The sequence below is a fragment of the Aythya ferina genome, assembly GCF_964211825.1.
Source record: "Aythya ferina genome assembly, chromosome: 1".
Lineage (NCBI taxonomy): Eukaryota > Metazoa > Chordata > Aves > Anseriformes > Anatidae > Aythya > Aythya ferina.
This window is the reverse complement of record NC_140296.1, coordinates 200,835,519-200,848,731: the sequence shown is the minus strand read 5'-3', so window position 1 is coordinate 200,848,731 and position 13,213 is coordinate 200,835,519. Positions and strand designations below refer to the sequence as shown.

Genomic DNA, 13,213 nt, shown 5'->3' with positions numbered 1-13,213 from the left:
AAGACCAGCAATTGGCTTTAGGCTGGCTCCAATAATGACATTTCATGATGCTTTTAAGAAAATAAAGCAGGTAATTATCTTAAACATATATGCTTGTAATAGAAATTATTCAGATCTTAAAGGTATGTATACTCACACCATTCAATATTTAATATTTAAATAATATAAATATTAAACTGTAATGATGTTTACTAGTTTAATGTAATAATATTTAAGTATTTTAATAATTTAATATTTATTTCATATGCACATTTAGGAGGATTTGAATCAAATTGACTATGCCCTCAACATCTTAATATAGAATATTTGCACACGGAGCGTAAGGGACACCTTGTCAATCCAACCTCATCCTTCCTCCATACTCATTACCATTGACGAGACTGGTACGCTAAAAAAAGAGTAAACAAGCCAAAGACTTTGTGGCATATGCTCCGTTAAACACGTGTGGGTGGAAAGGGAGGAATCAGATTGTGCCAACTGGAAAAGACTGTACCAGCTGGTAAATAAGCATTACTCTCAAGCCGCTATGGAAGCATCACCAAAAAGATAGAGTTAGGAGAATTAAAGCTCAAGGTCAACATCAATGATCTTTAAATATATTTATAGAGTCTGGTTTTTTTTGCTTGATCATTTAAGTGTTCAGAGGAAATTCAGACTTTAGGGTATACAGCATAATAATTTATATTCAACTCAACATTTCAATTAACAATTTATATGTCATTATCTTCCACACACCACTAACAGCCTCTTGTTTGGTGACAGATACTGCAACAAGCCTAGGCATTTCATAAATGAAATATATTTTCCTCCATAAATGAAAAGCAACATGTAAATGTCACCTGTTTTGTCTTTCAATATTTTGTAGCTCCCTGTGGTCCCTTTTCAGGTGTTTGGTCAAAGACGTAAAGTATTCCTTCAACAAATTCTGGAAGGGCTGTTGTTTCTCTGGGCTAATTATCTCACTAGGAGGAAAGCTCAAGTTAAACTTCTCTGCAACAGTTTTTACTTTCCTTGGTACCAAACCAGCAATGTCATCTCCACAGTGCCGACAAAAGCTGATAACCACAGAAACATGAGTGTGGGACTCTCGGTCAGCGTTAATAATATTTTTAAGCTGCTCATAGATTAAAGACAAACCTTCCTTGTCAGTGAAAATCCCAACTATTGTCAACTCTGCAATGAAACGCAAATCGGTTCTCAACTTAGTAATGTTGGGAGTCTTCTCTTCTTTCCTTGCTTCAAAATGTTTTTTCCAAGCCTGAAGTAACGAGGGAGCAAAATCAGCATAGCGCTGGTGGAAGAGGGAACACAAGTGCACAGCGCAGTTCACATCCGAGATTTTCAGTTTGGCTTCCACAATAGAAGCTACTGCTTCTGCAATGTATTTGCTTAAATTCAGGCTATTAAAATCATGGGACAAGGAGTCCCTTTGTTGCTCTGTAATGGTTTTTAGCTTCTTAACAAAAGCTGTGTTCTTCTTCAGACTGGAGTCTAGTCTGCTGAAGAAGTTTTCCTCAGGGCGATTGTCTGGTGCATTCTGGTTTTTGCTGCGAAGCTCTTTTCTTGCCTGATGGCGCTCCCAAGCCTCCTGATGGAGCTGATGTGCTTCCTCTTTTTCTCTATGAGAAAAAAAAAAAAAAAAAAAAGAGTAACTTTTGTTACAGAGCCTTTCTTTCAGGTTATCCAGTTCAAAATCTTTCAGTAATGCTCAACTCAGTTTCTTTTAAGACTACGTTTTGGTATTTATCAAGTTAATCCTATAAAGCTAAAGCATCTGCTTCATGAACCACTGCTTAAGTTTACTGCTCCGAGAAACAAGTCCCACGTGTTACAAAACAAAATAGCTCTACGCAGAACACATTAATCCCACCAGACTTGCAAAATATAAACATAAAACTCTGTTTACTCCAGACCGAGGTAAAGCTATTACAGGGGAGGACAGAAAACTATTAACAGCTTATTGTTAAAGGGGAATCTTTTCTTCCTAGACTATTGGAATTACACAGAGAATTTTAAGGAGGTGAAATACATCTGCCCCAACTAGAGTTTGGCTATGACACTGTCCTCCGTCATCGAAAGTGATACACTTTACACACAAGAATGTCCAGAAACTTGGATTTTTGTTCTAAAGATGCTACCTTCAACACTGTAATACATTTTGGTATCACCCTGAGAAACATTATCTTGGTAAGATCACGTGCTGAAGTGCTAGGTTACATTCCGTGTTTGCCATCCAGATATCAATCAACTATGACAAAGTAAAAAAAAAAAAAAAAAACTGCAGCCACCACTCACAGCACATTTGCTCTCCTCACAGTTTTGGACTCTTAAAACCTGTATTCCCAATTTTAGACAGTAACACCTCTCCATCTCTATTATATCACACAGGTGCTTTCAAACGAAATTGCATGGAGAACGCCATCAAGAACCAATACGAAAGACCAAAGTAACAAAGGTTAGAAGGTGAAAACTCAAAACTTCATAAAAAAATCAAAGCATGCTCACCCAGGCACATACAATTTATAACACCACACACAACTTCCTATAACTCAAACAGTTATTTTTTTGTAGTTCTGTCCCCAGTCCTCATAGCAGGACTACAGCACCTGGCACAGTTAAGCCATTAAAACACAACTTACTTCAGCTGAGCAGCTGCTTCTTCTTGCTGACGTTTCACTTCCTCCTCTTGCTTCTTTTTCTCTTCCTCTTCAAGTTTCTTTTTTTCCTCCTCTTCTTTCTTCTTTTGCTCTTCTTCTGCCTTCACTTTATCATCATCTTTCTTCTTCCGCTCCTTGTCTTCTTTTTTTCTTTTATCCTCTTCCAATTTTTTCTTTTTATCTTCGGGAACCTTTAAAGTCTCTCTCTTCACTCCAACCTTGACATCTTCTTTTGGCTTCTCCCTGGTGCTCACTGGTCGCCTTTCACCAAATTCTTTTTCTTTATTATTTAACGAAGATTCTTTTTCATCCATGCTTGCTGACTTTTTGCGCTCAGCTGGCATTGTGTTACCCGGGCAAACCTGCACAAAGAAAATAAGTACTTTTAACTTGCTGTTGATAAGTAAAGCAACTTTCACAGCCTGCCCATGCCTGTTAATTCTTACAAAGGTGAGAATAAAATACACCAGAATAAATTACAGACTTAACCTAAGTTTTCTGGAACTATGGAATGCACGTATGAAGGTAAGAACTAAGCACTTTATTACAGCCTTCCAAATTATAAAGCTTAGCTCAAGATAAGATGGAAAACACAACAATACTTTCCAAATCTAAATTATTACAATCGTTATCTGAATGTACTGTGAAGTTGTGTTCAGTACAAACCATGAAGTAAAAACATTTGAAGTTTCTACAGCCTGAGAAACATATTGTCTTGGAGTATAACAAGAAAAAAAAATTTGAAAAAAAATCCAAAACCAATGAAGGCAAAGTACCCTGAGTTCATAAATAAAAATACTTGATTCATCAGCATGCACCTGCATCTCACATTCCACACATCTAAAACCACTCTCTCTTCCCAAACCTCTATTTAGGATCACAGGATAGCACAGGTCAGATGAGACCTGAAGAGGTCCAACATCCTGCTCAAAGCAGGGTCAATTCTGAGGTCAGACAAGACTGCTCTACGCTCTATCCACTACAGCCCTACAATCCACACAGGAAGGAGGCCGTGCTGGACAATCTGCTCCAGTGCTTGGCTGTCCTCATGGTGAAAAGGCATCACTGCATTACCCTCCTTCATCACTCCTCCCAAGATATCCCCACTCATTGCAAGTTTCTGCACAGCACAAGTAGCAGCTGGGAGAGCGCTGTGCTGACTGAGCCCCCCTGCCACCAGGGCATACGGAAATGAAAACGGAAAGGCTACAGTTATCAGGAGTTAGCAAAGGCTCTAATTTGTGTTTCTACTTGTTACTTTTTTCCCCTAAATGATCTGCAGAAGCTTTATCATCTTTAGGGTTTCTTGCACTTTAAGCCATAGATGCATTTGGCAAAGGATCCAAAACCCGACATACATTGAACAAGAAAGTACAGAGAATAATTTAGACTGGAAGGAAACTCCAGAGGTCACCGAGTTCAACTCCCTGCTCAAAAGGGGTCAAGATCAGGGACGTGTCTCATTAAGTTTGGAGCAGCTCCAAGAACGGAGATGCCAACGGCCCCTCCAGGCCCCTGCTTCCGTACCGAACATCCACACTGGAAAAGCTTTTCTTAATATCATCCTTGAATTTCCTATGCCCCAATTCATGTCCCCTTCTTCTCATCCTATTCCCACACAGCTTTAAGAAGAACCTGGCTCCATCTTCTCCATTCTGTCCCACCAGGTAGCTGCAGACAGTAACAAGAGCTCCCCTTCTCTTCTTACAGACCCAGCTCTCCCTGCATGCCCTGGTCTCCTGCCGATCCTTGGGGCTGGCTGCAGCGTGTCAACACCTTTGGTGGCACAGAGAGCCCGCAGCTGGACGTGGTGCCCACGTACAGTCCTGCAAGTACCAAACCCAAGGCCAAGTACCAAATACAGAACCACCCCAGCCTGATTTACTTCACACTAAATTCCTGTCTTCAAAAAGAAATCTATCATCAGCTTTATTTTGTTCATCTCCAAGCTCTTTCATTTCAATCTGTTGATAAATCCTAAACCCTCAAATAATTTTGGGTCCTGGAACACCGGGAGGCCAGCCGTAAAGTATCTGTGTATGAGCAGAACTAGGGTCCCAGCTCTGCAAATATGTATTCGTCATTTTTACATATTCACATGCCTCGAAGTTAAATGCTCACACAGACAGGAGTGATGAGACAATGCCCAGTTATCAACCCTGCTTTGACTTCACTATATTTCAGTCAGGTTGGGAGAAGAAAATAAGGTGGATTCCCATACTCCCCGTATCTACTTAACAAAATGGATGAGACCCGTGCATTTCAACCCAACTAAGAGTGTTTCCAATAACTATATTCCAAAAGAGTTGAAAATAACATAAAATAGACACCAGACTGAAGGAAGTCTCTCTTTCTAAGCAGTCCGTATTCCCTCCCCACACACACAAAGCAGTAGCATAAGTTCATACACTAACCATCCCGTATGGAAACATGGGTTACATTTTCTCTGATGTTTGTATGTGTCTTCTGAAGAAAAAACTGGTTGCAAAACCACATTATAGTCACGCGCGGGCAGCGACACCGCAGCAATAGAGAACCTGCTCAGGATTTGGCCGCTTTGACAGCAATTGGCAGCAGCGGCAGCAGAGAGATGTTTCTGAGGTTGATTTATGGAAGCAGGGCCGATCAAATCAGCACAGCTTACACAAGTACCAGCACATTTGGCTCCCAAATGCTTGTCTACAGCGAATAGGTTACACAGCTCAGCATCTCTGAACCACTCCGATTTCAAAAAAAAAAACATCATCTTAAAACAGTGTTGTTATAAAATCAATACTTAAAACACCACCAAAAAAAATAAGAAAAAAACACAAGCAGTACCAAAGGCTTCATATTAAAGGTTGGGACTAATTTTCCAGCTCTGCAGGCCGGTTAAATGGGAGCTGTTCTTTACAGATTGACCTGGGAGATGAGAATCCTCTACACACCTCACATTAAGCAAGAGTTCATTACTGTTGTCTCACTATGAATCCACACTGGAAGTTCCCAACAGTTCAAAACAGTTAATCTCTCTCCCACCACCAAAAAAACGGGAAGTTCTCAGCATTTAAACATTGCTGTAACATACTATTAGCAAGATTACAACTGTTACTACATTGCATGAAGACTCTCCAATAACTGTGTTCAACTTTTTCTCCAGGAAGACTACAAAACAACACACAAAGAGAGTAGCACATTTTTTAAAGTGCTATGTTTTTAAACAAAGATAATGAATTAGGAGCTAAGTTTCAAATGAGAGCAAAAGGATTGTTTGATTACAGAAACGTTGGAGAGGCACACCATAATTTCAATACTCTTTGTCTCCCACCTGTTGGTAGTAGGGTAATTAAAATTTGGAGGAGATCCCAAGTATCCAGCTAGACACACATGTAAGTTTGACATCACATCCACTCACTGAAATCGTTACAGAACTTATCCTCTTATTACTTTTAGGATCTCAGAATTCTGTTTTAAAATACGTGTCCTATTTGCTTATATAAAAGCAAGACAAAAAGCTGGGCTGAAAAGAAAAGGGACGGAGCACTGTGATTTCAGTAGGCGATAGGAAGCACTTTTAACCCCACTGGCAAACACCAGTGACAAAAAAACAGTTGGTTTTATGATAGATCCTGTCCTCTAACACACAGTACACACATTGCAATCCTCCTCACTACCTGCTAGGTACAGCTCCTTATCTTGCAAACCCTTCTGGTCGTACTGACAGCTCATTTAAGCCTACCAATAATTAATTGCAGGAGGCAGGCAGCACAACGGCTGCCTCCAAGCTATACACAGACCGCTTCACTGGTCAGCGCACAGCACAGAGGTGTCCACAGAGCGCATGCTACAGCCCTTCCCTCAGCAAGAATGTTAATTTAGACTGAATTATTTTTCTCAGTCACTGGCTCTAACAAGATCTGTAGTGATGTTATACCTTCAGAGCTCCCAATTTGGCTGAAACTGGTTTAAAGGTTCAAAAATTTGGGGGAGCAGAGAGAAATGGAAATAGGAAGCAGGCTCGCCCAGGCCTCATTACCACAGGCTGCACATAGCTTGGTCCAGATTAAAGGAATAGTAAGACAACTCTGAGAGAAACTTAATGATTAAAACTTTTGTTTAGTACCCAATGCTTCTGTGAACGTACTGTTGAAAAGACAAGATAATGACACAAACTTCAAAAGCCAATAAATAGGAGGAACCAGCACTCACATCTGAAAATTAGAAAGCACGGAGAGCACAGACAGGAGACAAGGCCTCCATACTCTTCTGGGCTTTCAGCACTGCATTCCTGTAATCACATTTAAATTTTTTGGAATTATCTTCTCGGTTCCATCATTTACAGATGCTATTTTCCCAGAGAAAAATACTAAGCCTCCTTTTTCACTATTTGATCTACATTAACTCACTCTAATCTTAATTTTATTTAGGAGTTGTGTTTTTGTTTTTGTTTTTTTTAATTGTAGCTGAATTTCTACTTAGCTGTTTTCACAAGAATCTCAGTATTTGAGAAACTGATGGGAGCAGCTCACAACACTCCAGGCTCAGAAACTTAAACAAGTAAAAGTTCACCAATAAAAAAAAGTTTTCCATTTATGCTTTCCCATAAACATTGCCCATGTAATTGCTTATCCTCAAGGAAACACAACATTCACAAGAGATATTCAGCACCACTAATGCAGCCACCATTCAGAATAAAAGGATCAACACCAACGCCTTCACCTGATGCCCTAAATCCTCTCAGGTCGGTGAAAACCCGTAGTCACACACCGCAGCATCACAACCCTAAATCTTACTCAAGTATAGAGGGAAGAAGACACAACTTTACTAAACTAAGAAGGAACAAATAGATTTTTCTGACGCTTTTCATGCTGCTAGCGGGATTTAAACTGACCACAAACATTCCTCCGTTAGGTACGCTGTTAGGTAGGGGGGGCACACAACGCAGGCAACAAGTCCCAGTTCTAACATCGCGAAAAGCACCCGAGAGCGAAGGAGCCGAGCAGCGTTAGCAACCCCAGCGCTGGGAAATGGGAGTTTTGAGGCGCTGCGGTGCCACCAGGGACCGGGCCGCTTTTACTTTCGCTTCCACGCCTCCCCCAGCAGCGCTGCGCTGCCGGAGCTGCCCTGCCCTTGGGGAAGAGGAGGGGGAAAAGGGGGGGGGTGAAGACAAATCGGTGCGCGTGGGACAACAAAACAGCTGTGGCGTTACACCCCCACCTCTTCTTCTTCTTCTTCCTCCTCCTCCTCCTCGGGCCGTCCCCAACCCCTTCGCTTCCCCCTCCCCCCCCTTCCCCTCTGCCCCCGCCGGTGCCACCTCACGGCCCCGCCGCCCCCCTCAGCCGCCCCCAGACTCCCTCAACCGCCACCCCCGGTTCCCGCCCCTCACCCCCGGTCCCCCCCCGCTGTCCCTGGCTTCCCCTTCTCCTCCCCGTCCCCTCCCCGCCCCGGAGCTCCCCTCACGTCCCCCCCGCCCCCGTCACCTCGGCCCGGTGCAGGCATCGCCCGGCCGCCGCCGCCGCCGCCGCTCCCCGAGGCCCCCTCTCCCCTCACGCCGCTCTCCGTGCCCGCGGCCGCCCTCCGCGCTGCCTGAGCCGAAGCGGAGCTTCCCGGGCCGAGCCCCGCTGCTCTCCTCTCGCCGCCCAGCTGATAAATAAAGGAGAAGGGCGGCGACTCGGCGCTCGCCCTTTTGGCCGCTCCGTGATGCTCGACGGAGGGAGGTTGGTGGCGGCAGGGAGACAGGCAGCGCGCGGGGCAGCCCCAGGTGGGGGCCTGAAGGAGGGCGGCCGTGCTCGGGTTACCGGCGGGGTGCGGAGGCGGAAGTGGCTGAGGGAAGGGGGGGGGGGGCGTCCTGTGGTGCCGCGTGACGTCACCGCTGTGTGGTGCCGCGTGACGTCACCACCGTGACGGTTTTCGCCCGTGCGGCCTCACATCGCGTCACGCTGCCCGGGCTGACGGAAAACTCTGCTGTTTCTTGAGGCTATGGGACCGCCTGCCCTCTGCCACAGGAAATTTTGGGGAAGAAAACCCCAAATTCCCTCACAACGTGTGTCCCGTACAGCCCTGGCTGTGAGGCGGCCCCGAATTAGCCCCGCCTGAAACCCCTGGCACGGTCCAGCCTCAATAAGTGTTTATTTTGGGGTTAAAATCCAGTTTCTTAAGCACTCAGGTGTTTATTTTCATAGAATCACAAAGTCATTAATGTTGGAAAAGATCACCTGGTCCAACCACCCCCCTACAACCAATGTCACCACCAAACCATGTCCCCAAGCACCACGTCCAACCTCTCCTTGAACACCCCCAGGGACGGGGACTCCACCACCTCCCTGGGCAACCCGTCCCAGTGCCTGACTGCTCTTTCTGACAGAAATGGCTCCTCATTGCCAACCTGAACCTCCCCTGGCACAACTTGAGGCCATTCCCTCTGGTCCTATCACTGGTTACCTGTGAGAAGAGGCTGACCCCCAGCTCCCCACCCTTTCCTTTCAGGCAGTTGCAGAGAGCAATGAGGTCTCCCCTGAGCCTCCTCCAGACCAAACACCCCCAGTGCCCTCAGCCGCTCCTCACAGGACTTGTGCTCCAGGCCCTTCACCAGCTTCATTGCCCTTCTGACATCTTCCAGGGCCTCGATGTCCTTCTGGTACTGAGGGGACCAAGCACTCTGGCTCCTGTGAGCCATCACTTAGGTGCAGTGAGGTGTTTGTGCTCCTCCAGGCTTAGGGTGAGCACGCAAACACCTGGTCGCAACATGTGAGCCAGGCCTTGAGGGACAAAATGAGATTATTGCACTGTTAAACCCACTCTCAGTCACAAGGAAGAGGCAAAGAAGCAGTCCAAAATGAGATTATTCATCTGTTAAACCCACTTTATTCACAGGGAAGAGGCAGCCCAAATACAAGACTGCTTACCGACTCAGTTTTTGGTGTACTCTGCCAGCCAGTATGGGGCTGGACAGGTTTTTTTCCAGGAAAGAGCTCTCCTCCTGCTGTTCATGCCTCATTTTGCAGACACATCTGAAAATCTCCATCTGGAAAAGTTTATGAATATTTGAAGGGGTGAAGTCATGCTTCTTATTTACATTGATCGTTCAAGTGTTTTTGCGGCACAGAGATTTCATTTGCCTCCCAAGATGGTTACTGGGTTGCTTAGACTGATTTGCTAGAATGGGGAAGATCCATGTGATGTGCTAAATGGTGAAAAGATGGGTTAAAAGGGGAGGACATCTGCAAACATATTGGTGTTTTTGGAACAACACCAATACCATAGCCTGTGAGTGGATGCCTCTGAATGCAGCTTTTCTGTTATGGTTTTAAAAAGGTAGACTCAGCAGTATATTAGGGCTAAATTGCAGGTTCAGTGGCCTTACATCAAGAAATGTTGGCTTCTTTTATTTTGAAGAATGGTATTGCCACCTTTTCTAGCATGAATAAAAAGCATGATCACTAAAATTTTGAAACAGTTGTACCTTCTGTATTTACATCACACCAGCCACAGCTACAACTTGTTGGAACTCTCTTTGGTAAAGGCACTGCACGTAAACACTGTTTTACCTTTGATAGATCAGAAAGCTTTTTCTTATCAAGTATCTGTTTCATTTGTGGCTGCTTAAATACTGATCAGGTTTTCCTACTAATTTACCTAAAAAAAATAAAAAATAAATCCATGTGGATCTCATTACCTAAATTTCAGATGTAAAGTGTGTCTTTCAGTTTTTTAATTCTTGAAGCTCTTCCTGACTTTTTCAGTATGTTTCTTCAATTACTGGCACCAAACATGCACACCGTTCAGAGAGTAATTGCACTCGTGCCAAGTACTGGCCTTATGTAGAATCTGTAGGTGTGTTCAGTATTTGCCTTGTAGCCAAATACAGAAAATTATCTTTTTTTGCCAAGTGAGCTGATATTCACATAACTTTTTCAGATCCATCTGTTTTATTCCTGTGATTTTTTGCAATTATTTATAGTCACTGTTTCCTGGAAAGGAGCTACATTTTGGTACGCATACTTTTTCAAGGTGTACAAACATATGTCTGATCCTGTTAAATCACATTTGCTTACATCCAGTCCAGTTTAGCATTCGGAGCCAAGATAACCTCTCTTCACCATTTAACTCCAGCTGACAAACCTTGTCAGGGTATACTCTATGGGAAATTTTGGGGTTGATAGAAATACTAAAGTGCCATTCCTTTAAAAAGCACCCATCTGATGATGATTTTCTATTTAAAATGTTGCAAGATTAGTCTGCTAGGTAGTCACCTCTATTTTGCACATTGCTTTTGAAATATTTCTAATTTTCTTAACCAAGACATGAGGTAGAACTGAATCAGCCTCATACAGGAGCCTTCTCTCAGGCAGCCTCTCTGCCTCTGCTGGCAGAATCAGGCCAGAACAGTCCCATTGAGGAGCCAGAGCACATGGACTTAGCAGTGGTGTTTCTGCTGGCACGGGTACCATCTTCTGACACTTAAGACATGAGCCAAAGTCAACAGAGCCTCTCTTTTATTACCCTAGATATAGTTACAGCAAGACTTTTCCCACAGGTAATCACGTCTCAGACAAGACGGTTATGCTGGCAAAAGTCTGTAAAGCACTTTACATCTTTAATTTTAATTTTTAATTACAAACAAATAAACAAAACCAACACACAACTCAACAGATAGACTTGATGAGATATATATTCCATAAACTCACACTTAGACTTGATTAAGGCAGTAAGTAAACCCTTATATATGCAAATATTTTATTACTCCTCTGGGATCCAGACTGTGTGGCTGAACCGCCGAATTTGGTCTTTCATAGCTCTGGAAGATTTTTAATGTTCAGCCCCATGTGTATCGGTGTTAATTGAGAAATACTCAACTAGCTCTTTATCTGCTTCGACGCAAAACCACGCTGATACCTGCTATTTGCTTAGGGACTGTGGAAAAGTATTTCATCATCCGTCTGCAACATTTGTGGGTTTTCCCTAGTGCAGAAAATTATTAAACTACATCGGAATTTTCTGCCTCTCTACAAAATGACGGTTTCTTTATCCTAATGTACACTAAAAATCGATACTAAAAACCATATCCTTTATTCTGTTGTGGTGTCATCTGTCTTTCTATGGCAGTAGCTTTTGGTTTTCTTTGCAGCTTTGAAGCTCGTTCCCTTTTTTTGCCCTCCCAGACTGGCTTTTACAAACCTGCACCAAACCAACCATCCCACCTGCAAGGAAGCGAAGCGGCCCCCATCCAGGAACTGTAAATAGCGTAAGATCCCTGGCCAGCTGTGGTGTCACAACCCATTCGGTTGCAAAATCCAGTTCCACCTGTTCCAACAGCACGTAGCCACTGTTTGATTTGAAGAAAGAAATGCTCTCTTCGATTTGATTTCCCTGTTGCGCAGGCAATCTAAAAAGCAGGCTCGGTTATCTTATTTCCACAGGCACAGCCAAGCCGGCGCCTCTCCTGCCTCTGGCCTGCACTCACACAAAGCTTACACGAAGCTTTTAGGTTTTGTTCAAACCTCAGTTCTCCTCAGCTCTTGTATTTTTTGGTAGGTTTTCCAGAGGCGGTGATGTTAATGTGTCTTTTGCCAGTCTAATCACAATCCAGCGTAACAAATGCACGGGGTTAAACTTTGATACTGAACCCACCGTGGCATTTTAACAGGGGATTCCAGGATACTGGGATGTGTTTCTGAAGTCACCTAAGGGGGCAGAAAGAGACTGAACACACAGAGAACACCTAAGGAATCGGACTGAACACAGAGATCACCTGTGGAATCAGACTGAATATACAGAGGAGATCACCTAAAGAATTAAACTGAACACACAGAGATCACCTGAGGAGTCAGACTGATCACACAGAGATGACCTAAGGAATCACAAAATACACAGGGGAGATCACCTCAGGAATCAGATTGAATGCACGAAGGAGAAAAGCTGCCTGCAGTACCTAAAATATGTAATGGGCCATTTTGGTCTTTTATTTCTCGTTTTTCACTTTACATGGTCTTTCAAGTGCCATAGTTAACATCTGGAAATTGATAACGGTCCTGGGATACTGACTGGAAGGATGAGGGGGAACAGGCTGAAGTTGCACCAGGGGAGGTTTAGGTTGGCTATTTGGAAGAACTCCTTTACTGAGAGGGTTGTTAGGCATTGCAGGGAAGTGGAGTCACCTCCCTGGAGGTCTTTAAAAGACATTAAGATGTAGAGCTTAGGGATATGGTTTAGTGGAGGACTGGTTAGTGTTAGGTCAGAGGTTGGACTCAGTGATCTTGGAGGTCTCTTCCAACCTAGGCAATTCTGTGATTCTGTGACACAAACACGCCTGAAAACCCTTGCAGCAACACCCTGAGGAGCTCAAACCTTCCACTCCAAGCCCCTCTTTGGTGACCACTGAACTCAGTTACAACCACAGCGTGCCTGCCCCCGACCCACAGGGCAGAAAACGGGCAGAAAACCTCCCCCCCTCCGCCGGCTGCACACCACCAGGCTCCGCTCCCTGCCTCTCCCCCAGCCCCCGGGCTCCCTCAGTGCTCGGGGCGGGCGGCTCCGGGCTCCTCCCCGCCGAGCCCGGGGGCGGTGGCGGCGGCGAG

General features: G+C 44.3%; 1 protein-coding gene across 4 annotated transcripts in view; it reads right to left on the bottom strand.

Annotated features, from left to right (window-relative positions):
• The window catches only part of UPF2 (UPF2 regulator of nonsense mediated mRNA decay), a gene marked incomplete at its 3' end in the record, with an annotated part of 62,130 nt that extends 53,732 nt beyond the window's left edge, over window positions 1–8,398 (bottom strand). The window contains exons 1-3 of one of the 4 annotated variants that reach the window (XM_084517704.1): window positions 8,117–8,398; window positions 2,640–3,019; window positions 840–1,619 (exon numbers count right to left, since the gene is read on the bottom strand). In XM_084517704.1, coding sequence (XP_084373830.1) covers window positions 840–1,619; window positions 2,640–3,001 — 1,142 coding nt within the window. In that variant the 5' untranslated portion in view covers window positions 3,002–3,019; window positions 8,117–8,398. Of the gene's footprint in view, window positions 1–839; window positions 1,620–2,639; window positions 3,020–6,845; window positions 6,867–8,116 lie in introns of those variants that run through there. The other 3 variants (XM_084517707.1, XM_084517706.1, XM_084517705.1) reach the window with 3 other exon arrangements.
• Window positions 8,399–13,213: the final 4,815 nt, after the last annotated feature.